This window comes from Pelodiscus sinensis, chromosome 30, assembly GCF_052426305.1.
Source record: "Pelodiscus sinensis isolate ZL-2025 chromosome 30, ASM5242630v1, whole genome shotgun sequence".
Taxonomy (NCBI): Eukaryota; Metazoa; Chordata; order Testudines; family Trionychidae; genus Pelodiscus; species Pelodiscus sinensis.
In genome coordinates, this window is record NC_143081.1 from 15904955 (window position 1) to 15932135 (window position 27181).

The window sequence follows — 27181 nt, forward strand, 5'->3', positions numbered from 1 at the left end:
CCCCCACCTTGTCCAAAGGACCATGAACACTGTTGGCTCCCCTGGGTGCATCTTGTCCATCTCTTCTATCTTGTGTGTGTGTGTGTCTTAGTGGTGTTTTCCAGTACATTTGTGTTTTTGTGTGGTTGTCCTTATGTCCATCAGACACTGGCCTGTACCCAGTGTAGTTACCTGGGTGTATTTGTGTTGTGTGTGTATCAGAGCACCTGTGTCTTTTTCCACACGCTGCCTTCCAGCTCTTACTGAGATCCAAGAGGAGAGCAACTCAAATTCCCAACCCAACTCGTTCCAAACAAAACTCCAACCCAACTCGTTCCGTCCAGAATCTCAAGTCTGGCTTTGAACTGAAATCATTTACAGCACTGCACTCGCTCCGTCTCGCTTCCGTTTTCCCTCTCCACCTCTCCACCTTCATTTCTAGAATTCCAAAAGCACATTTCTGCCCATTGAAAACAGGACAGACACCCAACAGCATCCAATGGGTGGGTCCAGTAATTTCGGTGTCCTTTTTAATTTGTGCCGGCAGAGTTAGATCTCCTGGAAGCTGCCTAATCACCTCGCTTCCTGTTGTAGACTTTATTGGTTCTGGTATTAAATGATGCTGATAAACACTAGCGTAAGGCAAAGATCCAGTCTCCATGGATGCCCCAGGATTTAAAACAGCGGTGGGCAAATACCAGGCCGGGGGTTGGATCCAGTCTGCCAGGGTGAGTCCCTGGTAGGCCCCCACACTGGCAAATTTACTTGCTTGTCTGCAGGTATGGTGATCGCAGCTCTCATTGGCTGCAGATCATCGTTAACAGCCAATGAGAACTGCGATCACCCATACCTGTGGAGGTGCAGGAAATATAGAGGCGGTGGCCCACCAGGGTGAACCACCACCATTTTCTTGCCCACTCCTGATTGAAAACAGTAGGGCAAACAGCACCGTGTGAGCTGGACTTCCTGTCGGAGAGGTGAGATGCAAGCAGGCAAGGACCACATTAAGCCGATGGCCACTTAGGAAAAGTCGTTTCAGCCAAAAACCCCAATGTACAGGCCCATCACAGAGGCTGTTAGAAAGTACAGAATGCCCCACCCCAACATTTCCAATTCTCCCAGACTCAAGCATCCAGAAGGAATCCAGGATGGGGATGGCCAGGTCTGCTGGCGGTCAGGAAACAAAGACTTCTAGTTACACATATACCCACTGTAGCTCATCGGTAAGTATGAGGAGTAAATCCCTCCTGTCCATGTTTACGAGTTTGTCCCCAGTAGGCCGCTTAGATATTCTTCTTCCAACTTATCAACATCTTCTCTTATCGCCACAGTAGCCTGGGCTTCCTTAAGGAAGGCTCCGACTTTTCACACCAGTTCCCAGCAGCCATCAGTGATGTCTACGGGTCTCTCCTGAACATTTTTATCCCAAATCATCAGTAAGTTCTACAATCACCCGCATACAAACATAGACCCATGCTCAGAAAACGCATGAGTCACTTAGTTATGGGATTGAGTATCAGAGGGGTCGCCGTGTTAGTCTGGATCTGCAAAAGCGGCGAGGAGTCCTGTGGCACCTTATAGACTAACCGAAGTGTAGGAGCATCAGCTTCCGTGGGCAAAGACCCACTTCGTCAGATGCATGGAGTGGAAATTTCCAGAGGCAGGTATAAATATGCAGGCCAGAATCAGGCTAGAGATGACGAGGTGGATCCAATCAGGGAGGATGAGGCCCACTTCTAGTAGCTGATCTGGAGGTGTGAATTCCAAGAGAGGAGAAGCTGCTTTTGTAGTTAGCGAGCCATTCACAGTCTTTCTTTAATCCTGAGCTGATGGTGTCAATAGTTATGCGATTGTATCTTCATACTACAGCCAACTTATCTGAAAGGCTAATGCCTCATTTGGCTAAGCTAGATACATGACAGGCCCAGGCCTGTAGCTTCCTTGCACTTCAGCTTTGAACATTCACCGAGACGAGTGTTTCTCACCTTTTTTTTTATAAAGTACTCCTTTTTTAAAAACGAATTATAAGTACCCCCAGTACCTACAGTTTTCAGACACACCATTTTTTTTACATTTGTGTAAACAACTTAATCGTAGCTGGGCAGGCGATGAAATTGTTGGGTGTAAAAGGTACAAAAATAATAAAGCACCGTCAAACTTAAAACAAAAATTCAGTTGTCTTCAAATTTCAGTTGTGTTGACGTATCCCGCAGGCCTCTCTCGAGTACCCCCAAGGGTACTCATACCACTGGTTGAGAAACGCTGAGCTAGACCTTGATCTGTTACCACTCTGGAATTCATCTCTTGCGTCCAGCTCTTATACTAGATTTGTTTATTTGCTCCGAGCTGCGCGGCTTTGCAGTATGCGTGCTGTGTTTGCAACCTTCACAACACTAAAGAGAGCTAGACATGCAGCGTCCCTCTAATTCTTATGCCTTCCAAATGTTTAGTTCTTGAGCCAGTCAATAACCCTTGGGTCAGTGCAATTCAGGGCTGGAGAAGACTTCAAGGCCATACCTATACTAGGCGAAAAAAATCGATGCTGCCATGCTCAATCTTGTGGGGTTTGATTTAGCAGGTCTACTGAAGACCTGCTAAATCAAACTCAGAGGGCGACCCCCATTGGCCCCATGAGGAGTAAGGGTTTGCTCCTGTCGACCTCCCGCTGTGCGGATGGCTATTGAAATACACCAGCTCCAGCTATGTGATTAGCGTAGCTGGAGTTGCGCAGCTTAGGTTGATCTGCTGCTCCAGTGTAGACCAAACCCAAGGGATCAAAGGTGGAAAGAGCAATAATCTAGTGTGGGTTTTGCAGCCCATGTGGCACCGGGAGTTCACTGTGGGTTATTCCTTAATGCCCCAAATTAGAAAATTGTTCCTTTTGAGAAACCCCAAGGAAGTTTTGCCAGTGGCAGGCTACCCCCCTGCGCCCCAGCATTCCTCACCCCACTGCCATTGCAGTCCCTCTGGTGGGGGACCTAACAGTATCAGTGGGCACCGGGGTCCAGGGTGGGTAGATGGCTCTGCTAAGGGATGAATTAACACCCTCTAGGAACCCGTGTGGACAGGGCGTTACCGTGTCAAGCCAAGGCAGAGCAAGGGCCACGGCTGGATACATTCGGCATTCAGAGACGATGCACCTTCTTAACAGGGAAGGGAATTTGCCACCGGGATGTTTTATCAAAGCAGCTGTTGATTGGCACAATTCACAGTGTGGCTCCAAAAATGAGGCTGAAGTGAAGCCGGAAGCTTCGGGCTTGATACAGAATCGCGGGATGGGGGTGTGTGTTTCTGGTCTTTCGTATGCAGGAGATCAGAATCCAGCATCATTATGGCCCCTGTAGCCTTGGAATATATTAATGTAGCACGCAGCCTCTACCCTGTTTGAATGCATAAGGCAATCTCTAACGGACAGCCGCTTCCCGCTAAGGGGAAAGTTAGTGCATAAGCGCCCCATTGAGAGCTTGAGGAATCGGTATGAACCTTCTGAAATCAGAGCGCTTGCCAAAAGGACAACCGAAGTGCTGGGGGGTTTGGAAGGGCTGCCATACGAAGAGAGATGAAAAAGACTTGGACTTTTCAGCTTAGAAAAGAGGAGATTAAAAGGGGATTTGACAGGGGTCTATAAAAACAAGCCTGGTGTGGAGAAAGGGAATAAGGAAAAGTTGTTTACTTGTTCCCATAATGGAAGAACTAGGGGTCACCAAATGAAATGAATAGCTAGCAGGTTTAAAACAAGCCAAAGGCAGTTTTTCTTCATGCAGCACAAGGTCAATCTGTGGAACTCCTCGCCAGAGGATGTGGTGAAGGTCAGGAGTTTAACAGGGTTCCAAAAAGAGCTAGATAGATTCATGGAGGTGAGGTCCATCAATGGCTATTGGCCAGAGTGGGTAGGAAGGTGTCCCTGGCCTCTGTGTGTCAGAGGCTGGGAATGGGAGACAGGAGAGGGGTCACTTGGGGTGTGTCTAGACTACATGGCTCCGTCGACAGAGCCATGAACAGTAGTTTACTCGACATAGTCAATGAAGCGGGGATATCCCCGCTTCACCAAAATAAAAATGGCACATGAAGCGGTCGACATAGGCTTCCCTTGTTGACTGCGCTGCGTCTAGACTGCCATGCTGTGCCGGATCAGCTGATCGTCGGCACAGCACAGCAGCCATTTTTATTTTAATGAAGCGGGGATTATTTAAATCCCCGCTTCATTGACTATGTCCAGTTAACTACTTTACACGGCTCCATGACGGAGCCATGTCGTCTAGACACACCCTTGAGGGTTCCCTGTTACCTGGCATTGGCCACTGTGGGCAGACAGGACATTGGGCTAGCTGGACCTTTGGCCATTCTTATTATGAACTCTGCATCCGATTGTCACTTTGGAGGTCACCGTTTGCTAGCAAGGACTGGCTCCGTATCTGCCCAAACCTGCCAGGAAGCAGGACAGCCACTGGTCAGTAACAACCAGGGTATGTCTAGACGACAGGGTTTTGTCGACAGAAGTTTTGTCTACAGATACTGTCAACAAAGCTTCTGTCGACAAAGAACATCTAGACTACAGCCAGTTCTGTCGCCAAAGCAAGCCGCTTTGTCGACATGACAGTGTGGACGCAAAGGACAGTGTAGATGCAATAATGCCTTCTATCGACAGAACTCTGTCAACAAAAGGCGTTATTCCTCATAGAATGAGGTTTACATACATTAACAAAACTGCTGAGTTTTGTCGATGTTATGTCGACATAACTCAAAGGCAGTGTGGACGCAGGTATAGTTTTGTCGACAAAACCCTGTAGTCTAGACACACCCCCCGAGACCCTGCTTTGGGAGAACGATGGTCTGCAGCGGGGGGTCATAGAGATCAATCAGCTGAACATGAGTTCCCAGGGCAACCCTGCGATCAACGGGCGAATGTGCATAGGAGTGCGGGGTTAGCTTACTCCTGTGCTTGGCCCTCGTGTGGTGGCTGAGGGAGTCCTGTGTCCGGCTCTGGGGGCCAGGTCCAGAACGGTACACTGGTACACTGACGATGGCTCGGAGAAGAGCCACAGGCGTGATTACAGGACAGACCACACACCTTGCAGCAATTGACTCGAAGAGAAGGTTAAGCCAGGACTTGGATCCAATTGATAAACACCCACACAGATAATTGGGGAAGGGCTCTTCCATCTAGCAAGCAAACGGAGAACTCCGCCCAATGACTGAAAGTTGAAGCAAGACAATTAAGACGTACAAAAGGCACGAGAGCTCCACCCCACCCTCCCGTCTTCTCCTAAGACTAAACACTCCCCCCCCCTTTTTCACTTTTTCTCATAGGTCCCGTTTTCTCACCCTTTTGCCTTTTTCGGTTGTTCTCCTCTAGGCTCTTCCCCATTTGTGCTCGTCTTTCCAGACGCGTGGAAGCCAGAACCGGGCACAGCTCTGGATCGGCATCCTGCCAGGGGATGTGGGTTGTGTTCCTCCAGCACCTTACTCATGCCACTTCCATGAATACACCTGCTGGAATGAAAAGGAGCCGCTTCAGCAATTTCATCACCCGGGTGACTCACGTGCCGTTTGCGATCTGTGGCCGTCCTCTAATCTTTGTCGGCCGTGCTACTGGCAACCAGCCCGTTAGTCCCCATTTCCCAACTCTGCGCCTGATTTTCTCCGGGCAGCACAGTGCATGTGTCGTGGCTGGATTCCATCAGGTGGCCTCAAACGTCTCAGGCCAACTTGGTGTCATACGCAAATTTCAGACGCATTCTCTGCACTCCAGGATCTCGGTCATTAACAAAAATATGGACTAGTAGAATCCTGGCATCCTAGAACTGGAAGGGCCTTTGAGAAGCCATCGAGTCCCGTCCCCTGCCCTCCCGGCAGCACCACACACAGCCTAGTAGCATGTCCAGGACTGACCCCGTTGGATCCTCTGGCCATGCCCTGCGGGTGTGACAGAAAACCATTCACAGCTACACTTGGAGTGTGGCCTTTCGAAGAGTTTCGCACTCTCCTCCTATTAATTCCATGTAGACCACATTTACCTACTTCGCTTATGAGAAAGCCATGTGGGACTCTGCTAAAAGCCTTACTACTAGCAAGATGTAGCACGTCGACTGCTTCCCCCCATGTACTCAGGCAGTGTCCCTGGTCAAAGAAGGAAATTAGATTGGTTTAGATGAAATTAGATGAAGGTGGTTTGACACGATTTGTTCTTGAGCAATCTATGCTGGCTATTTGTTATAACCCTGTTGTCCTCTAAGTGCTTACATACTAAGGCTACGTCTACACAGCTTCCCTCTGTCGCAAAAGCCTATGCAAATGAAGCATGGATTAGCATATTGCCATGCTTCATTTGCATAATTAATTAGGAGCCGTTTTTGCACAAAACCCCCCTCTTGCACAAGAGCAGTTCTTCCTGAAAAAATGAGGCAGAACGGCTGTTGCCCAAGAGGAGTCTTTTGCACAAAAAGGCACCGTTTTGAACAAAAACCTCTTGCAAATGAAGTGCAGCAATATGCTAATCCACGCTTCATTTGCATAGGCTTTGGGACAGAGGGAAGCTGTGTAGACGTAGCCTGAGTGTTTAATAATTTGTTCCGGTATCTTGCCAGGTATCAAAGTTAGGCTGAACGGTCGATAATTCCACAGCCCTGTCGCTATCCCTCCACCTCCCCCTTCCCCACTATTTTTTAACAATAGTTACTATGTCTTCCATTCTATTGTCATCTGGGCCTTCTCCCATTCTCCCCAACACGGCAAATATACTTGCTAACAGTTCTGAGATAGCGTCAGCTAGTTCCTGAAGTATTGCAGGATCCATTTCAAATGTAATACAAGTTTAAAATTAATACCAAATTTAATGCATGGCAGTTGCCTAAATAGTTTCGCCCGTTCCCCCCCCCCCCCCCCCATGCGGACTTGTGTTCCTTTCTCCTTGCCGTTAGTATTGAGCATCTGGTCACCATTAAGTGACAGAAATAAGGACCACACGCCTCCCCTCCTTCTTGAGGTCCTCAGTTAACCCTCTGTCCCTGCTAAGCAGAGGGCTTACAATTTCCTTCCTGTTTTGCTCACTCCGAATGGCGTAAAGAACCTCCTCTTTCGGACATGTACGGCCCTTGCTGGATGCGACTCATTTCGTGCCGTAGCCTTTCCGATTTGGGGCCTACATGGCACATGCCTCCTTAGCAATCTGCCCCGTGAAGGTTTCCTTTTTTATTTTAAGGTCCTGAAGGTCTCCCGGTGGAGTCATGCGTGTGGGATATTACTGTTCCGGGCAATCCGTCCTTCGGGGATTGTTCGTTTCCTTATGGAAGTGCCAGCTCTTCTGAAATCCTCTTTTCTCCCCTCACCTACCAGTTCTCCATGTTTCCTAAACGAGGCTTTTGTGAAGTCCTTTCTCCGTCCTTTCCTGAGACACGGGAAATCAGTCGTTTCATGACCACATTTGCCAACCTCCCCTTCCACCTGGGCATTTGCAATCTCCCCCACTCCCCTGGCGGATCCGAGTCAAGTCTAGAAGGGATATGCTCCCGGTTACCTCCTCCAAATAGAGGAGCGACTGGGCGAACTTGGAACCTGACGTCCATAGCAAAGCTAGGACATTAGCTGGTTTGAAATGCAAGGAAAGGTGGATCCTTGACAGCTAATCCATACGTTAATTATACCTGGTGACCTCTTCTCTATCTTAGCAGGGCCATCAAGCCTACCCGTCAGGAATGTTAATGGCAATAACAACCTCCCATGGGTTTAGCATAACGACTATTCTCCCGCGACGCCCAAACTGGGATGGGCGCTAATGGAAGTAGATACAGAGAAGTATGGGTGTGTGCGGGGATGGACTGAGAGAATGAGGTATGGGCTCAAGTGTATATAGGTGTGTCAGTCTTGGGTGATGCATGCTTTGCCATGTTTGTTTCTATTGTGTGCAGCTGAATCCCTTGTGTGTGTGTGTGTGTCGCGTGTGTCATGTTCTATTTGTCATGCTTGTGTTTTTTGTGCAACTCTGCTGCTTGCTGGAAGGCATCTTGTGTGCCACTTTTTCCTTGCATGTCTGTTTAGCCCTTCGGTCGGTGCGTTTGCATGTTGTGCGGTTGTGTCTCTTGCTGGTGTGAATCAGAGCATGGGCCACGTCCCGTGTGTGTTGTCATTTTGCACCCCTTCATGCAGGGGTGGGCAAATACCGGCCCACGGGCTGGATCCACGACACCAGAGTTAATCCCTGCCGGGCCACCGCTGCTGCATTTACCGGTGATCGCAGCTCCCATTGACCACGGATCATCTCTCCTGGCCAATGGGAGCTGCGGGAAGTGGTATCCTAGACCACGCCGCCTCCTGCTGCTCCCATGGCCCGGGAACAGCGCTCCACGGCCAGTGGAGCTGCAATCCCTGGTATCCGTGGCCTGCAGGTATATCGAGCAGCAGCAGCCTGCCCTGGACCGAGCCACGTTATTGCCTCCCCACCCTACCTCAATGCCCCTTTCCACAAACCACCATCTTTTCCTTCCCTTCGGCCAATGGGCGAGAACGCGCTAACTCCGACCCACCCAGCACGTTCGCCACAGACACTCCAGACTTTGCTCTCCCTCTTCTTCCTCTGCAGACCCACTCTTACCCTGCCGGGGGGCAGATGTGTAAGGTGGGGGGGCGCATCACCCCCTTCCTGTGCCACCCTGCCCACAGGCGCTCAAGGCTAGCTGTGGTCACCTGTGCTAGGGGCATTCACTCGAGGGGTGCTAGCTGTCTCCTCTCCTCCTTTACGGACACCTGCCATTCCCCAAAGCAATGGGGACACCCCGTGTCTCTTCTTTTCATGGCATCCGGTTCTCTGAAGCGCTTTGCGGGGGGGTGTTGAGCCAGGCGTGAGGGGCACCAGGAGAGCAGCGGGTGGAAGCTGTTTCAGTAAACGAGCCGTTACATTTACCCTAATTAGCAAGTGCCCAGTGCCACAGAAGTGTAAGAGTCGATGGGGAAAGGTGCCCAAACAAAATGGCCGCCATGTCTCACTCCAGAAGGGGCCAGAAATCGATAGATCAAAACCAGGGCGATGTGAATCGGGCCTAAGTGGGGACAAAACCATGAGGGGAGGGGCTGCTCCGCCCTTCCCTCTCTGGAGGGGTCCCAGAGAAAGGCCGGGTTCGGAGAGAAATGGACGGAGGCTCAGAAGAAAATGCAACAATTGCCAACTAAGTCCAGAAGCAGCCGAGAGGTCTTTATCATGGCTCCCACCCCGGCCGTCTCCGGGCCCACGGGATCCTAATCCGGGGAGACGGCCTGACCAGACCAGACAACGGAACCCGAGGACTGGCCGGGACCTCGAGAGGCATCGAGTCCAGTCCCCTGCCCACACGGCAGGACCCAGCACCGGCTAGACCAGGGCTACTCAACTTTGGAAGCCCCGGGGCCCACAACGATACAGCACATGCCAAGGGCTGCAACTTAAGTGTGGCTGCAGATACATGCATATATATGCAAATATATGCAAATAGCTTATTTTACACTGACGGGCATGAATACAAAGATTAAGGCAAGACTACGCAACGCAGGCCCCATTTAAGTCAGTTCTGCTGATATTAATGAAATGCAACGTTGACCCGATTTCCAGCCATAGGACAGCACTTTGAGTGAGCAACGACAGTCCAGGGATGGAACCACTAAACCGCATCTGACCAGAAGACCGTTCTATGGACGACTTTTTGGTTTGGTTCCCACCCGCGGGCCGCATGTTGAGCCCCATGTAAACCCGAACCGCACCGTGGGCTGCAAACAAAGAGAACACGGGCCGCGTGTTGAGTAGCCCGGGTCTAGCCCGTCCCTGACAGGTGTGTCCAACCTGCTCTTCAGTATCTCCAGAGACGGGGATTCCACAACCTCCCTGGGCAATTTATTCCAGTGTTTCACCACCCCGACAGGCAGGAAGTTTTCCCTAATGTCCAACCTCAACCCCCCTTGCTGCAGTTTAAGCCCATTGCTTCCTGTCCTGTCCTCAGGGACCAAGGGGAACAAGTTTTCTCCCCCCTCCTTGCAACACCCTTTTAGATACCTGAAAACGGCTTCATGTCCCCTCTCAGTCTGCTCCTTTCCAAACCGAACAAGCTCAATACTTTCAGCCTTCCCCCATCGCTCATGTTCTCTGGACCTTTGCTGGTTCCTAATCCACAATCCACGTTGAAACCTCATTGTAACCTTTTTCCAGGTGGCCACGTTGACCGGTTGGGCCCACGTTTTCCATTGGAAAGGCTGAACAGAGCCCAGGGCTGGGACGGCAGGGGCGGTGGGTCAGGACCGAGGGCAGTGAGGTTCAAGGCTCAGGCTGGGTTGAGAGGTGCCGGTGGGCCAGGACGGAGCAACGAATGGTGTGAGAGTCCGTGGGTGGGCTTTCCTATCCTGACTTTCCTGGGTAGCAATAGTCCAGGCTTAGCCCAGGTTAGCACCCCGAGGTGGTCGCCCGGGTCTTTGCCACCCTTCCCCACCCTGGCAGGAACACAGCTGGCCTGGACCTGCCCGTTGCTGTATCACTCACACCTTCATGCACAGGTAGACACACCCTGGGGTGCATCCGGGATGCACCCTGAGATGTGCCGCTTGCTCCCCACCCACACCCTGCCTGCTGGACTTGGGCTCGTAATTGCCGGCTGTCAGGAATGCAGGAGAGCCCAGTTGTTCATTGGCTCCTCCCTCGCCGGGTCCGGCCGGGCCCTATATAACTTGCACCACGTCGGGGAGCAGGAGCAAGGTGAGGTTCAGCTCCACCGAGGCAGGGATCCATCACGCTCACAGCCACACGGGAAGGATTTAGGTAAGTCCCAGCCAGGAGAGGACAGTGGCACTGCTGGGTGGGTTTGTGGAAGGCAGCGTGAGCTAGTGGTTAGGGCCGCTGGGGGCTGGGAGTCAGGACTCCTGGGCTCAGCTTCCACTTCTGGACGGGGTCAGGGCCAGGGGGTCGGGAACCAGGAAGCATCGGAACAGCCACGAAAAGCACAAAGTGTTGGACACACGACAAGGCGATGGCTCTGCCCCTCACGTCGGGCTATCAGCACCAGGCGGCTCACGGCTCCGTTCCTTGGGGGGGGGGGGCGAGGACGGCGAGGGGAGCGGTTTAGTGGTGGGGGGTGCTGATCTCAGTTGGGGGGTGAGTTACACACGTCACAGGTGCTGGGCACTACTAGGTGGCCTGTGGGTCTGGAGGAAGACTAGGGAACAGGGACGGGAACCTTGTTTGTGTCGGGAGCCACAGGAAAATCAGGGGGGGCCGCACACAAGTGAGAAGCAGAAAAACCTCCCAAACTCTGACGTGGCCCCGCCGGAGGAGAAAGGCCCTGCCCCCGTTGCAGAGTCTGGGGGGCTGGGCCGGTGGATTTTGTGTGCTCCGGCCGGGGGTGGGTGGGTAGCAGGGGGCTGCGGTGCGAATGCTGGGGGGACTCAGGGGCCAGATCCAAGCAAGCGGGGGGCTGCAGGTCCCCACCCTGGCCGAAGGGTGAGGAGGTTGATGTGCTCGGTGCAAACCCTGGGGCAGGAAGAAGGGCAGGAGGGGGGTCTGGGAGCTGGGATCACGGGAGCGGGAGGGGGCGGAGGAGGCAGATCCCCCTCCCACGCTCCCTCCCTCCCTCCCTCTCCCCACGGCAGGTCGGTCCAGGGACAGGCTCAGCCATGGCTTCACGCGGCCCCCGGCCCTTGCTCCTGCTCCTGCTGGCAGCCTGCCTGGTCCTGGCCAGCGGGCACTCCTGGGACCCGCTGCACAAGATCTTCAAGCTCAAGCACGTGGACCACCCCCGGACGCCAGCCGACAACGACAACGCCTACTGCAACAAGCTGATGTGGGGGCGGGGCCTGTTCCTCAAGCCGTCCCACACCTTCATCGCCGACAGCCCGGCCAAGATCAACTGCGTCTGCAAGAAGGGGGGCGTCAAGATGGGGCCCATGAAGTTCAAGAGCATCGTGACCTTCGACCTGACCACCTGCACCAAGAACCACTGGACCTTCTCCTTCGACGGGATCCGCCACCGGCACCACATCGTCGTCCTCTGCCTCCACGGGAGGCCCATCAAGCTCCTGAAGTACGTGTAGGGGCCCCGCGGCCGCCGGCAGCCCCCAGCCACGGCACCCCGCTCTCCCCTCTGCTGCCCTAGTGCCCGTTGCGCAGCCCGGCCCCTCGGGGGGAACACAACGGCGCCTTCCCGGGCGTCGCTCCCCTCGGGTCTGGCCCCTTCCCGTCCGGCTCTGGGCTCCCTCAGGGCAATAAAGCTTCGTCCCTGAGAAAGCGGCTGCTGTCCTGTCGTGTGTGCGCCGGGGTAGGGAGAGCCCTGCCCAGCGCAGGGTGGTGCCGGGGGCGCGGCGTGGTTCTCCGGGGAGGTTCTGTCTCTGTCGGCCTCTTCCCCCCCCGCCTAGGGAAAGAGCTTTTCCTACTGTCCACCCTAGACCTGCCCCACTGTACCCTGCTCCTCATTCTGCCACCTGCCCCACTGAGAACAGCCTCTCGCCAGCCTCTCTGGACCCCCCTGCAGGGAGGTGCAGGCTGCTCTCAGGCCCCCCTCACTCTGCTCTTCTGCAGACTGAACAAGCCCCAACCCCTCAGCCTCTCCTCGTAGGTCATATGCTCCAGCCCCCGAATCATTTTGGTCGCCCTCCGCTGGACCCTCTCCAATGCGTCCACATCCTTTCTGTAGTGGGGGGCCCAGAACTGGACACAACACTCCAGACGTGGCCTCCCCAGAGCTGAATAAAGGGGAATGATGACATCTCTGGATCTGCTGGCAACGCTCCTCCTAATGCCCCCCAATGTGCCATTAGCCTGCTTGGCTACAAGGGCGCCCTGGGGACTCATCTCCAGCTTCTCCTCCACAGCAATCCCCAGGGCCTTTTCTGCCCAATGGCTGCCCAGCCTGTAGCAATGCTTGGGCAGGGCTCTGCACTTGTGTTTATTTAACCTCACCCGTCTCTATCTTTTTGATCTCTTCTAAGAACATAAGAGCAGCCAGACGGGGTCAGACCAAAGGCCCCTCCAGTGCAGGGTCCTGTCTGCCCGCAGTGGCCAATGCCAGGTGCCCAGAGGGAGTGAACCGAACAGGGAAATAACAAGTGTCACCCATTCCCAGCCCCTGACAAACTGAGGCCAGGGACACCTTCCCTGCCCACCCTAATAGCCACTGATGGACCTGTCCTCCATGGATTTCACCGAGATCTCTTCAGAACCCTGTTAAAGTCTTGATCTTCACAACGTCCCCTGGCGAGGAGTTCCACAGGTGGACTGAGTTGTCTGACGAACTACAGCTACGGAAGCTGTTCTGTTCTGAGAGAACAGGACGGAACCTGAGCTTGAGCTGAAGGGAGTGCAACAGGCTGACACCCACCTCCCACGAGCGCCCCTGCCTGGCCAAGTGCGGGTCCTTGCACCGCCTCTTCAAAAGCCTTTTTGGCTACGCGGCCCTATGGCAGAGTCACACTCCTGTGTGTCGCAAACCTCTCGCCAGGTGCACACCTGTTAGGGGCCCATCCCGGTGTCTCCAAATGTGCCTCTGTTTCCCCTCAGCCTCTTTCTCCACTTAGTGAGAGAGGTGCACCCCCGCCAGCCTCCCCCTCCTGATGCAGCCAGCCAGCCTGCTCACCTCAAGCACTGCCCCTATTCTGACTGCCCCTGAGCTTTGCAGCTCCTTTTGTACGCCTCCCTGGCCCCTGATTGGCCGGTTCCTCCAGAGCCTCTCTAGCCTCCTGAAGGACTCGTCTATGCCTCTTTCTGGGCTCGGGGCTGTCTGGCCCCTGTTACCCAGAGACAAGCACACCAAGCAGGCTGTCAGGAAGGGTTTGCCCTTGGCGAAGGCCGGCAGAACAGAGCAGCGGCCAAGCAGTGTTGTCCGCAGACACGGAGGACGGGTTCCTGGGGCGGGACGGGGTGAATGGGTGCCATTCTTGCTGGGCACAGCGTTACCGACAAGCAGAACCGATACGGGTGCGGTTTGTCGCTAGAGACCCTGTTAAGGGTTGCTCGGCATCGTGGGCGTTTTGCTGAGGAACCCGTCTGAGAAACTTGCGTGTGCACTTCGGACCTGCTGCCTGGGTCTCCCGCACTGCGGATTGGGGGTGCAGGGTGCGGCGACCCCTCCCATCTCAGTTACCCCTTCCATCCCCCACTTATCCCTCATCAGGGCCAGGGCCCCGACCCTTCTTCCGTACGGCCACTGGAATGAGGGATCCCCGTGGATTCCTGGAGCACCCCCCTTGTATGGCAACAGCTGGGGGGGCGGTAAGTCCGTGTCCCAGTCCTGCAGGTGCCAGTGCACAAACATTTTCAGCTTCAGCGCCCCACTGAACCCCTCCCCCAGCCTGCTGGGCTGTGGGTGACACGGCGAGACCCAGGCGGGCTGACCCCCGCAGTTCTCCCACAGGCACCGGAGCAGGGCTGACGGGAAGCTGGACCCCGGGGCTGTGCGGAGTCCGGGGGGAACCCCACATGACAAATGCTCCCCCAGACTTTATTAAACTGGCTACTGCGTGTAAAGGTGCCCGGCCGGAGGAGGCTTAGCCCACAACACCCCCTGCAGCCCGGCCCCTTTCGTGCGCCCTGGCGGGATCGGGACGTCCTGTCCGGTCCACGTGCCAGTCTCGTGTGCGACGTGCGAAACGGGGCGTCTCCAATGCGCCAGGGCTGGCAGGGTGCAGAGGGGAGCTGCTGCTGGTGCTGCCGGAGCCTTGAGGACACGGTGAGGTGGGAAGGGCTCCGGGGAAGGTGTGTGGCCATGCCGCCTAGTGGTGAGATACCAGCAGGGCCAGGCACTTTTCCATAAAAGGGAGGAGATGGGGGAGCGGCTTCCCGCCCAGGAAAAGGGCCTGGGAGAGCACCAGGAAGCTGTCAGCCTGTGGCTGCACGACACGCCCAGAGGGACTGCTAGGGACCAGCTGCCTCCTCACCTCCCTGGGCCAGGAGTCCCTCCCCAGGGACTCAGCAACCCCCAGGGCAGGTCCTTGTGCAGCTCCAACTGGAATTCCACTGCTGGGCTGGGGGTACAGCCCTGGAGGGTCCTGCCTCAGTTTCCCTGCCTTCGGAAGAGGCTCTGGCCTATCCCTGTGTAGCCCTACCCACAGTGCTCATGCCACCCCTTTTGGGCAGGCCGCATCCAGGTGAGGCTCAGGCGCTCTGAGTCCTCCTGTTAGCACCTCGGAGAGCAGCTGCTCCTGCACCCCAACCTCTTGCCAGACCCCATTTCAGGTGGATCCTCGCGACAGGCACCTCGAGGGGGTCCGGACACTCCCCGCAGCTCGGCTGGCAGCGGCATGAGCCGGTCTGGGCCCCCCTCGGGCCGTGCCAGTGTCACCCCCGCGCCCATGTCCCAGAGCCCCGGACGCTCCTACCCCACCGCAATGGGGATGATGCGGCAATGGTCCCTTGAGGCCTGCCCCCCGCGGCAGGTCGGCTGCTCTGGGGCTGGCGCTCTGCCCTCCCGCGCTGGCCTGCCATGCCAGTCCCCTTCCCCGGCCCAGCGCCGTCCACCGCACCCCCTGGAACAGAGCTGCCCCGCAGGCTGGGAGCGGGACAGGCTGCATGGCGGGGGGGGGGTCTGCTCCGGGGGCTGGGAGCGGGACAGGCTGCATGGCGGGGGGGACAGGCTGCATGGCGGGGGGGGGGGCTCTGGCGGGGGGGGGGGTCTGCGGGGGCGGGGAGCGGGACAGGCTGCATGGCGGGGGGGACAGGCTGCATGGCGGGGGGGGGGGTCTGCTCTGGGGGCGGGGAGCGGGACAGGCTGCATGGCGGGGGGGACAGGCTGCATGGCGGGGGGGGGCTGCTCCGGGGGCTGGGAGCGGGACAGGCTGCATGGCGGGGGGGGGGCTGCTCCGGGGGCTGGGGGCGGGACAGGCGGGGGGTGAGAGGGCGCTTGCCCCACACTGGCCCCTTAAGGGCCGAAGCCCAGCCCCAGCTGAGCGGTGATTGCTGACCCGGGCCCAGCCGGGGGTGTATAAAGTCCGGCTCCTGGAGGGCGGGGAGGCTGCCGGCGCCCGGGACAGAGCAGGAGGGACCGGGCTGCTCCGAGGTAGGGTAGCGCTCGGGAAGGCGAGGGGGGGGGCGCCTGGTCCCGGCCCCCAGGCTGCAGGGCCTGACCCTGCTGGGGAGGGCGGGGGCAGCGGGCCCGCCCCTTGGCCAGGGCTGAGGGGCCCCTCCAGGCTGCGGTGCGCCCCGGGGCGGGGGCGAGGTGGAGACCGGGCTGGGGGCGCAGGAGGGAGGCGGGGAGACCCCGGCCACTTCCCAGAGCAGCTACCCCCGGGCGGGAGCGGGGCTGGGTGGAGGACACGATGCGGGTCGCTAGCGGCCCATTCCCTGGCCGGGGAAGAGGCCGACGGGCGATGCCGGGAGTCCCTGGCGAGCTCCCTGGGGGGCTGGGGTGGGTCTCGCCCACATGCTCAGGGTTCAGCCGATCGCCATATTTGGGGTCGGGAAGGAATTTCCCTCCAGGGCGGATTGGCCGAGGCCCTGGAGGTTTTTCGCCTTCCTCTGCAGCATGGGGCGCAGGTCGCAGCCGGAGGATTCTCTGCGTCCTGGGGCCGTGGAAGTGCTCGAAGGGTTCAGTGTCTGAGCTCTAGGCGAGAGGGTTATTCGGGGGGGCGAGATTCTGTGGCCTGCTCTGTGCAGGGGGTCAGACTGGATGATCAGAATGGTCCCTTCTGACCTTTGAGTCTGGGGGGGGTGGTTCTGCGCCTGTGCTTGGGGGTGGGGACAGGCTGCAAGGTGGGGGCGGTTCTGCGCCTGTGCTTGGGGGTGGGGACAGGCTGCAAGGTGGGGGGCGGTTCTGCTCCTGTGCTTGGGGGTGGGGACAGGCTGCAAGGTGGGGGGGCGGTTCTGCGCCTGTGCTTGGGGGTGGGGACAGGCTGCAAGGTGGGGGGGGGGCGGTTCTGCTCCTGTGCTTGGGGGTGGGGACAGGCTGCAAGGTGGGGGGGGCGGTTCTGCGCCTGTGCTTGGTGGTGGGGACAGGCTGCAAGGTGGGGGGGTGGTTCTGCGCCTGTGCTTGGTGGTGGGGACAGGCTGCAAGGTGGGGGGGTGGTTCTGCGCCTGTGCTTGGTGGTGGGGACAGGCTGCAAGGTGGGGGGGGGGCGGTTCTGCGCCTGTGCTTGGTGGTGGGGACAGGCTGCAAGGTGGGGGGGGGGCGGTTCTGCGCCTGTGCTTGGTGGTGGGGACAGGCTGCAAGGTGGGGGGGGGGTGGTTCTGCGCCTGTGCTTGGTGGTGGGGACAGGCTGCAAGGTGGGGGGGGGGGTGGTTCTGCGCCTGTGCTTGGTGGTGGGGACAGGCTGCAAGGTGGGGGGGTGGTTCTGCTCCTGTGCTTGGTGGTGGGGACAGGCTGCAAGGTGGGGGGGTGGTTCTGCTCCTGTGCTTGGTGGTGGGGACAGGCTGCAAGGTGGGGGGGGCGGTTCTGCTCCTGTGCCTCGGGGCTGACAGGCTGCAAGGTGGGGGGGGGCGGTTCTGCGCATGTGCTTGGTGGTGGGGACAGGCTGCAAGGTGGGGGGGGTGGTTCTGCGCCTGTGCTTGGTGGTGGGGACAGGCTGCAAGGTGGGGGGCGGTTCTGCTCCTGTGCCTCGGGGGTGACAGGCTGCAAGGTGGGGGGGGGCGGTTCTGCTCCTGTGCCTCGGGGGTGACAGGCTGCAAGGTGGGGGGGGCCGGTTCTGCGCCTGTGCTTGGTGGTGGGGACAGGCTGCAAGGTGGGGGGGGGCAGGTTCTGCGCCTGTGCTTGGTGGTGGGGACAGGCCGCAAGGTGGGGGGGGGCGGTTCTGCGCCTGTGCTTGGTGGTGGGGACAGGCTGCAAGGTGGGGGGGGGGCGGTTCTGCGCCTGTGCCTCGGGGGTGACAGGCTGCAAGGTGGGGGGGGCGGTTCTGCGCATGTGCTTGGGGGTGGGGACAGGCTGCAAGGTGGGGGGGCTGGTTCTGCGCCTGTGCTTGGGGGTGGGGACAGGCTGCAAGGTGGGGGGGGGCGGTTCTGCGCCTGTGCCTCGGGGGTGACAGGCTGCAAGGTGGGGGGGGGGCCAGTTCTGCGCCTGTGCTTGGTGGTGGGGACAGGCTGCAAGGTGGGGGGGGTGGTTCTGCGCCTGTGCTTGGTGGTGGGGACAGGCTGCAAGGTGGGGGGGGGGGTGGTTCTGCGCCTGTGCTTGGTGGTGGGGACAGGCTGCAAGGTGGGGGGGGGTGGTTCTGCGCCTGTGCTTGGTGGTGGGGACAGGCTGCAAGGTGGGGGGGGCCGGTTCTGCGCCTGTGCTTGGTGGTGGGGACAGGCTGCAAGGTGGGGGGGGCCGGTTCTGCGCCTGTGCTTGGTGGTGGGGACAGGCTGCAAGGTGGGGGGGGGGGGGCGGTTCTGCGCCTGTGCTTGGGGGTGGGGACAGGCTGCAAGGTGGGGGGGGGGGCGGTTCTGCGCCTGTGCTTGGGGGTGGGGACAGGCTGCAAGGTGGGGGGGGGGCGGTTCTGCGCCTGTGCTTGGGGGTGGGGACAGGCTGCAAGGTGGGGGGGGGCGGTTCTGCTCCTGTGCTTGGGGGTGGGGACAGGCTGCAAGGTGGGGGGGGGGCGGTTCTGCGCCTGTGCTTGGGGGTGGGGACAGGCTGCAAGGTGGGGGGGGGGCGGTTCTGCGCCTGTGCTTGGGGGTGGGGACAGGCTGCAAGGTGGGGGGGGGGCGGTTCTGCGCCTGTGCTTGGTGGTGGGGACAGGCTGCAAGGTGGGGGGGGGGCGGTTCTGCGCCTGTGCTTGGTGGTGGGGACAGGCTGCAAGGTGGGGGGGTGGTTCTGCGCCTGTGCTTGGTGGTGGGGACAGGCTGCAAGGTGGGGGGGTGGTTCTGCGCCTGTGCTTGGTGGTGGGGACAGGCTGCAAGGTGGGGGGGGGGCAGTTCTGCTCCTGTGCTTGGTGGTGGGGACAGGCTGCAAGGCGGGGGGGGGGGCGGTTCTGCTCCTGTGCTTGGTGGTGGGGACAGGCTGCAAGGTGGGGGGGGCGGTTCTGCTCCTGTGCTTGGTGGTGGGGACAGGCTGCAAGGTGGGGGGGGCCGGTTCTGCTCCTGTGCTTGGTGGTGGGGACAGGCTGCAAGGTGGGGGGGGCGGTTCTGCTCCTGTGCCTCGGGGGTGACAGGCTGCAAGGTGGGGGGGGGGCGGTTCTGCTCCTGTGCTTGGTGGTGGGGACAGGCTGCAAGGTGGGGGGGGCCGGTTCTGCGCCTGTGCTTGGTGGTGGGGACAGGCTGCAAGGTGGGGGGGCGGTTCTGCGCCTGTGCTTGGTGGTGGGGACAGGCTGCAAGGTGGGGGGGGCGGTTCTGCGCCTGTGCTTGGTGGTGGGGACAGGCTGCAAGGCGGGGGGGGGGGCAGTTCTGCGCCTGTGCTTGGTGGTGGGGACAGGCTGCAAGGCGGGGGGGGGGCAGTTCTGCTCCTGTGCCTCGGGTGACAGGCTGCAAGGTGGGGGGGGGGGCGGTTCTGCTCCTGTGCTTGGTGGTGGGGACAGGCTGCAAGGTGGGGGGGGGCGGTTCTGCGCCTGTGCTTGGTGGTGGGGACAGGCTGCAAGGTGAGGGGGGGGACGGTTCTGCTCCTGTGCCTCAGGGGTGACAGGCTGCAAGGTGGGGGGGGGCCGGTTCTGCGCCTGTGCTTGGTGGTGGGGACAGGCTGCAAGGTGGGGGGGGGGCGGTTCTGCTCCTGTGCCTCAGGGGTGACAGGCTGCAAGGTGGGGGGGGCGGTTCTGCTCTGTGCCTGGTGGTGGGGACAGGCTCCCAGGGGGGGGGGGGCGGTTCTGCTCCTGTGCCTCAGGGGTGACAGGCTGCAAGGTGGGGGGGGCGGTTCTGCTCCTGTGCCTGGTGGTGGGGACAGGCTGCAAGGTGGGGGGGGGGGGCGGTTCTGCTCCTGTGCCTGGTGGTGGGGACAGGCTGCCAGGTGAGGGGGGGGGGCGGTTCTGCTCCTGTGCTTGGTGGTGGGGACAGGCTGCAAGGCGGGGGGGCGGTTCTGCTGCTGTGCCTGGGGGGGGGGACAGGCTCCATGGTGGGGGGGGGGGGTTCTGCTCCTGGGGGCTGGGAGTGGGACATGCTGTGTGGTGGGGGAGGTTCTGTTCTGGTACCTGGGGGTGGGGAACAGGCTGTGTGGCAGGGGGAGGATCTGCTCTGGCGCCTGGGGGGGACAGGCTCCATGATGGTGCCTGGGGGGAACATGGTGCAAGGTGGGGGGTTCTGCTCTGGTGCTTGGGGGGAACAGGCTACATGGTGGTGCCTGGGGGGAAACATGGTGCAAGGTGGGGGGGTTCTGCTCCTGTGCTTGGGGGCGGGGAGACAGGTTCCAAGGCGCGAGGCATGGTTCTGCTCCTGCGCCTGGGGGGAACAGGCTGTGTGGCGGAGGGAGGGAGGTTCTGCGCTGGTGCGGGGGGAGGGACGTGCTGCAAGGCTGGGGAGCAGTTCTGCTCAGGCGCCTGGGAAGGGTGGACAGCTGCAATGTGGGGGGGGGGGGTAGTTCTGCTCCAGTGCTGGGGGGGGACAGGCTGTGTGGTGGGGGGCGGGGTGGGGGTTCTGCTCTGGCATTGGGGGGACATGCTACACTGCGGGGAGGTTCTGCTCTGGCACCTAGGGGGGACAGGCTGCATGGCGGGGGGGTTCTGCTCCCGCACTGGGGGGGGACAGGCTGCATGGCGGGGTGACATGGCGGGGGGGTTCTGCTCCCGCACTGGGGGGGGACAGGCTGCATGGCGGGGGGCAGTTCTGCTCTGGCACCTGGGGCGGACAGGCTGCAAGGCAGGGGGGGGAGGTTCTGCTCTGGCACCTGGGAGGGGTGGACAGGCTGCAATGTGGGGGGCAGTTCTGCTCCAGTGTCTGGGGGGACAGGCTGTGTGGTGGGGTGGGTTCTGCTCTGGCACCTGGGGGGACATGCTACAAGGCGGGGGGTTCTGCTCTGGCGCATGGCGGCGACATGCTCCATGGCAGGGGGGTTCTGCTCCGGCGCGTGGGGGGGAGGTTCTGCTCCCACGCGGGGGGGAGGGGGAACAGGCTGCGTGGCGGGAGGGAAGGTTTTGCTCCCGCGCGGGCGGGGGGGAGAGGGGACAGGCTGCGTGGCGGGAGGGGGGACGTTCTGCTCCCGCGCGGGGCGGGGTGGGGGACAGGCTGCGTGCGGGGTGGGGGAAGGTTCTGCTCCCGCGCGGGCGGGGTGGGGGACAGGCTGCGTGGCGGCGGGGGGGAGGTTCTGCTCTGGCGCCTGGGGGGGGACAGGCTGCGTGGCGGCGGGGGGGAGGTTCTGCTCTGGCGCCTGGGGGGGGACAGGCTGCGTGGCGGCGGGGGGGAGGTTCTGCTCTGGCGCCTGGGGGGGGGGACAGGCTGCGTGGCGGCGGGGGGAGGTCCTGCTCTGGCGCCTGGGGGGGGACAGGCTGCGTGGCGGCGGGGGGAGGTCCTGCTCTGGCGCCTGGGGGGGGACAGGCTGCGTGGCGGCGGGGGGGAGGTGCTGCTCTGGCGCCTGGGGGGGGACAGGCTGCGTGGCGGGTGGGGAGGTTCTGCTCTGGTGCCTGGGGGCGACAGGCTGCGTGGCGGGTGGGGAGGTTCTGCTCTGGTGCCTGGGGGGGGACATGCTGCATGGCGGCGGGGGGAGGTGCTGCTGTGGTGCCTGGGGGGGGACAGGCTGCGTGGCGGGTGGGGGGAGGTGCTGCTGTGGTGCCTGGGGGGGGACATGCTGCATGGCGGCGGGGGGAGGTGCTGCTCTGGTGCCTGGGGGGGGACAGGCTGCGTGGCGGCGGGGGGAGGTGCTGCTGTGGTGCCTGGGGGGGGACATGCTGCATGGCGGCGGGGGGAGGTGCTGCTGTGGTGCCTGGGGGGGGACAGGCTGCGTGGCAGTGGAGAGGTTTTGGGCTGGGAGCGTCTGCATGTTAATAACTCGGGTGGCACGTCCAAGCCAGCCCACCTGAGCTCAATATTTGTCCTGAACCTGGAACTTTCTCCACTCCCGGTTGGAGAATCCCGAGGGACCCTGCGTGGGGCGCTGCTGGGCGGGGCTCCCTGGAGTCTTGCCTGCCTGGGGTCTCTGGCTGCCTCCACTTCTCAGTCCCCAACTTGGGTTCCTCCTGATCTGCTGGCCACAGGCTCTCCAGTGAGCCGCCCCACGGAGCCCTGTGCACTGCCCCTCAGCACCCTGCCCCTTGGGAATTGTCCAACAGATACACCCACTCCTCCAGGATCTACGTCTCTGTGGCAGCAGCCCCAGCCCCCCGCCCCCACTTGTGGGGATACCCCCCAGGCTGGTGACCTCTCTGGGGGGGGGGGCCCGGGGCCTTGCGTGCACCCTGGAACTGTGTCCGGCCGGCCTCGGGGGTCTGCTCGCACATCAGCAGCCAGGCCTGCGGTACCAGCTCAGTCCCCGTCCCCATGGCCGAACGCCCGCGTGGCCTGGGGCCCAGCAGGGGTCAGACTGCAGGGTGAGTCGGGGGCCGGTCACAAGCCTCTCCCAGGCTGTGAGGTTGGCATCCGTGCCCCCCCCCGCCCCCCGAATCTAGGGAGCAGCTTAGTCCAGCTTCCCCCCCAGCGCAGCCGTCGCGGGGCCCTTCCCCACTTACCCCAGACAGACCCTCCTGGCCCGTCTCTCCTCAGCTCCCGCTGCTCCCCACGGTCCTTTCGCTCGCTCTGTCCACCAGCCGCTGCAGCTCCCTGGGGAGAACTCAGGTTTGCCCCTGCCCAGCTAACTGGGGACTCGGGTCTGACCGACTCCTGCCGTCCACGCTGCCCCGCCCTCTGGCTGCCAGCAGGGGGAAGCGACGTCCCCGCAGCCCGCGCTCCTTCCCCGCAGCAAAACGGGGCGAGACTTGACCTCTGCCTCCTTGGCAGCAGCAGGAATTGCTCCAGCCAGCAGAGGGCGACGCTCGCTCACTGTTGGCCCGTTGTACGGGCAGCGGCTCTGACACCCTTGGGCGTGTTACGACATTCCTGGGAACCCAAGTGACCCACGACGCTTACGTAAGTACGGCAACGGAGCAGTGTTAGAGCCCTGCCATGGCGCGTGTGTGTGTGTGTGTGTGTGATACTATGCGTCCGTCCGTGAGTGTGGTTTTTCTCTTGCCCTATGTATGTTGTTGCTAATTTGAATAATGTGTGTGCATTTTTTACTCTACATTTGAAAAAATTTCTAAAGTACGTGGATTAGTATTAGCCATTAAAAACTGGTAGGGAAGCGCCACCTTTATTAGGGCTTCCTTTTCAATAAGAGTTATTCTGAAATGCTAGAATAGGCATTAGGATGATAGTTGTTATGATTGTTGTGATGTGATTATTCTGGTGATGGTGATTGTTGATGATGATGATAGTTGTTACGGTTATTGTGTTTGATTGTTTTAAGCAAATAAAGTAAACAATAAAAATATCGAGGGCTACAGAAATGGGGAATGAAACAGAAATTTGGTGTAACAGACAGAGTGGGGATAGGCAGGGTGTGTGTGTGTGTGTGAGGGGGGATGGATGGATAGATACATAGAGGGAAGGGGTGGATGGGGATGGAGGGAGGGGGAGGTGTGCTGGGGGGCTGGATAGAGGGGAGATGGGGGGTGGATGGATGGGGGAGCTGTGCTGGGGGACGGATGGGGGGGATGCGGTGGATGGATAGATACATAGAGGGAGGAGGTGGATGGGGATGGAGGGAGGGGGAGGTGTGCTGGGGAGGATGGGGGTGGTTGGATGGATGGGGAGGTGTGATGGGGGGCTGGATAGATGGGGGGTGGAAGGAAGGGTGGGGGGCTGGATAGAGGGGGGGCTGGGTGGGGAGATGGGATGGGTCCTCCACCCCCTGCCTGAACCCCCAATTCTCCCAGCTCTCACTTCTGCACCCCCCTCAGCCCCCAACTTCCACACCCCCACCCCCTGACCTGAGCCTTTCATTTCCTGCCCTCATTCCAGTCCCCTCCACCCACCAGAGCGGCCAGGCGGGGTCACACCAAAGGTCCATCTGGTCCAGTGTCCTGTCTGCCGACCGTGGCCAAGGCCAGGTGCCCCAGAGGGAGGGAATGGGACAGGTAACAATCAAGCGATCTCTCTCCTGCCGTCCATCTCCACCCTCTGACACAGAGGCCGGGGGCACCATACCTACCCCCTGGCTAATAGCCATCGATGGGCTTAACCTCCATGAATTGATCTAGTTCTCTTTTGAACCCTGTTACGGTCCTAGCCTCCTCAGGCAAGGAGTTCCACAGATTTCTGCCCCCAACTCTCCCCGCTCCTGCACACCCACCCCATGTTCATTCTAGCAAGAGGCAGAAACACGGCAGCTATTGTCTCCCAGCAAGCTCTGTCTATTCTTTGAATCGCTTTCCCTCTTTGACCAACACCGACGTCTTTTCGTCTTCCTTTCTGGAAAAGACAATTCTTTACGTCCAGCGCCACCGTCGTCCTTTTCTGTTCCAAAGCCATCACGTCACCGACAGACCCGAGCGAGGCAGCTCCGCCTGCTGCTGACGTTATACGTGACGCCTCCAGCTATAGATTCCTGTCGATAATTACTCCATCGTCCTGTCCCCGTCATGGTTTGCAGGCAGATGCTTTAGCGTCTGTTTGGGGCCTCCCCTAGGCTGTTTCAGTTGGTAAACGCCCTAAAAATGTGTCTCCTGCATTTCCCTTATTTTTAATAAACCTATTTTATACAGAGATTAACTTAGTTGATTCACATCCAGAGCTATCAATGGGACACACCCAGATGCCTTAATTAGCCTCGTTACCTGTCAATTGCAGAACCCCTGTTACTTCTGCTCTTCTATAGAGTTCTTGGTTCTGCTATTTCCACTCCAACTCATCCGAGGAAGTGGGCTTTCCCCAGGAAAGCGCTTGATTCTCCAGATTTTGGCTAGTCTCTAAGGTGCCTCAGGACCGCTCAGTGTTCGTCTGAAACTTTAAAACTGAGACTCGACTGACAGTGGAATTAGAACACGCTTTGCTCAGTACCGCTCATGGCAAAAGCCTTCCCTGGTTAGTAGTCTGGGGGGGGGGGGGTTCATTTCTGTACAACTCTTTTTCTTTCAGCGCTGCTACTTGCGGCGTGGGAGCACCCGTAAGCACGATTTTAGCTGCTTTTGACGGTTTTGCACAAAACCGTGGTTTTCCATCCGTAGCCCAGGGCTTACTCTTTCCATCTCTTTGCTGCTAAAGCGAGATGCAGGCGGGGGCTCTGGGAGAAGATGTGCTGCTGTCCCATGCGGGGTTAGCATCCACGTTTTGACCCACCCGCTTGAGAGCGTGTCTACGTGCGATGGCAATTAACCTTTTCCTAGCTGCTCGGAGCCAAACGTGCTAATGAATTTCCTTGCAGCCCACCGCGTACGGATTCCAGCCCAAAGGCAGTTTCAGGCAAAGACGTCGAGTGCAAGAGGCTTTGTGCGTCTCCACGGGTGACACGCGGCGAGGACCGTGCTTACCTTTCTCCTGGGATACGGCCGAGTCTGGAGGGAGGGCCCGCGGTCGGCTCGGCGAGAAGGGGGTTCGGTGGCTAGAGCCGGGGCTGATCCTGCTGTTTTCTCCGCGCTTCATACAGCTCGGGGCTCGGCTCCCTTGCACAGTTAATTACTGCGGGGCAACTGCAGACTTGTTCGTAGAGACACCGAGCCTGCCCCGCCGGCTGCCTGCTACTCACCTGGCAACGCGCCGGGGTTCCCCTCGCTTCTTGTAAAGCGTGGGCAACAGGCTCGCCTGGCCAGCACCTCCCCTTTCCTGCTGGCTGTGTCCTCGTTTTCCCTGCCTGCCTGCCTGCGCTCCTGTGCTCCTTCTTGGCTCCGTCCCTCGCTGCAGAGTGAAGTTATTGGGTCGCCTTGAGTCGCCCACGAACCCCTCGCAGAGGTGGGGGGGGCATTGGCCACGTGACCCCCCAGTAGACCGAGGAAGGATCGGGACAACAACACTCCCTTCGGCTGCCCCACCTCTTTCCCCTCCCCTGAGCAAGGCAGCCCAGGGGATTAGCAGGGCCAAGCGGAGGAGGGGAGGAGTTGCTGCGTTTCCCATCACTTGTGGGGTGGTCCCACCCCCTCCCCCGAACGGCACCGCTCCTGCGTTGCTCCCCTTGCCCCGCCATGGCCGGCGAGCACGTGAGGGGCAGACCCCCCCCCCCCCGCCCGTCTCCCCGCTGGCTGCTCGGTCGCCATTCCCATCCGTGCTGTGGGGGTGGCACGTGGCCCCTCATGCCCCCCCCCCCCGGGCAGCTCCTATGCCCCCTCCCCCGGCTGTTTCCAAATGTGCTTACAGAAGGTTCAAGAGCCTGTTTTTGTTATTTGGGTGCCTGGCTCACGTTCATTTTACAGCCCTGGCCTTTGGCCGCTTCACCCCTGGGTGCTGCTAGGCCTTTTGCCCAGGCGGCTTGAGTGGGCGTGATCCTGCCTGCCTTCCTAAAGCCCCGGGTTTTCCTTCCTGACGCGCTGGCGTTCTGCCTACGGGGCGCTCGTGTTAGCCTGTGACTGGACAACCAGCGGCAGCGTGAGCACTTGTGGGCAAAACCCACTTCATCAGCTGAGTCGAGTGGAAGTGACAGAAGCGATGCCGGCTGTAGAACAGCAGACGTCCCTGTCGGTTGTAGGACCCCTGTTCATGAGGTGGGCTGGATGTGTCCTGTGCGTCACTTTACATGTGCAAATGTGGATGTTAAAGGTAGGGGAAACTGGTCTTGTAATGAGCCAACCAGTCCGTGGCTTGGTTCAAGCCCAGCGTAAGGGTGTCCAGTCTGTAATTCTACAAGGGCATTTTTCCTTTGGATAGAGAGTGATACAAAGTAAAACTGTAGCCACCAGGCGTGTCTCCTCCTTGGGAGGGTCTAATCATGTAAAAGTGGAAAGCTTGCCAGCCTGCCAGGCCCATTAGCATGACACTGAGCCTGGGCAGGAGCCAGGCCTGGATGCTGAAGCTATGGAAGAGCTACGTGCCAACCCGGAGGTAGAGCCCGTTCCCCTTCGTCTACACGTACCAGTTTCAGGTGCTGCTGCGAACTGTGACATGTAGCCAAAAGCCTTCACCCTGGGACTCTGGCCGCTCTGCTTGCACGTGCCCCCGGCGTGTCTGCAGGACCAGCTCCCACCACGGGAGCCACTGGTGCCGTCCTGCACTCAGACAAGCTGCCTGCAGGAGGAGGAACAGACCGAAACTAGGACGGTGGCAAGCCCTGGAGTTCCACTCCACGTGAGGACTGCACCCCGCGCCCTCAGCCCCCACAGGCAGGCGTGGGCTGGAAGCTGCCAGCCGTGGACCTGGCGAGACTGGCTGGCTGCAGCCACGCCCAGCGTGGGACCAGCAGCCAGGGAGGAGGAAGTA

General features: G+C 59.6%; 1 protein-coding gene and 1 long non-coding RNA gene across 3 annotated transcripts; one reads left to right on the forward strand and one right to left on the reverse strand.

The window, feature by feature from the left end:
* Positions 1-1246: 1246 nt before the first annotated feature.
* Positions 1247-25456, reverse strand: LOC142821047 (uncharacterized). Of its 2 annotated transcripts, none has more exons than XR_016348083.1 (4): positions 25306-25456; positions 22468-22558; positions 5305-5469; positions 1247-5174 (listed from the first exon to the last, which is right to left on the reverse strand). It is a non-coding gene; the product is annotated as an uncharacterized LOC142821047 (long non-coding RNA). The 2 variants fall into 2 exon arrangements; XR_016348082.1 differs by having other exon boundaries at positions 5305-5472.
* On the forward strand, positions 10602-12215 carry LOC142821223 (ribonuclease pancreatic-like). The gene is made up of 2 exons (XM_075912072.2): positions 10602-10753; positions 11581-12215. The coding sequence occupies exon 2, from the start codon at positions 11605-11607 to the stop codon at positions 12019-12021; it is 417 nt and encodes a 138-aa protein (XP_075768187.1). The 5' UTR covers positions 10602-10753; positions 11581-11604; the 3' UTR covers positions 12022-12215.
* Positions 25457-27181: the final 1725 nt, after the last annotated feature.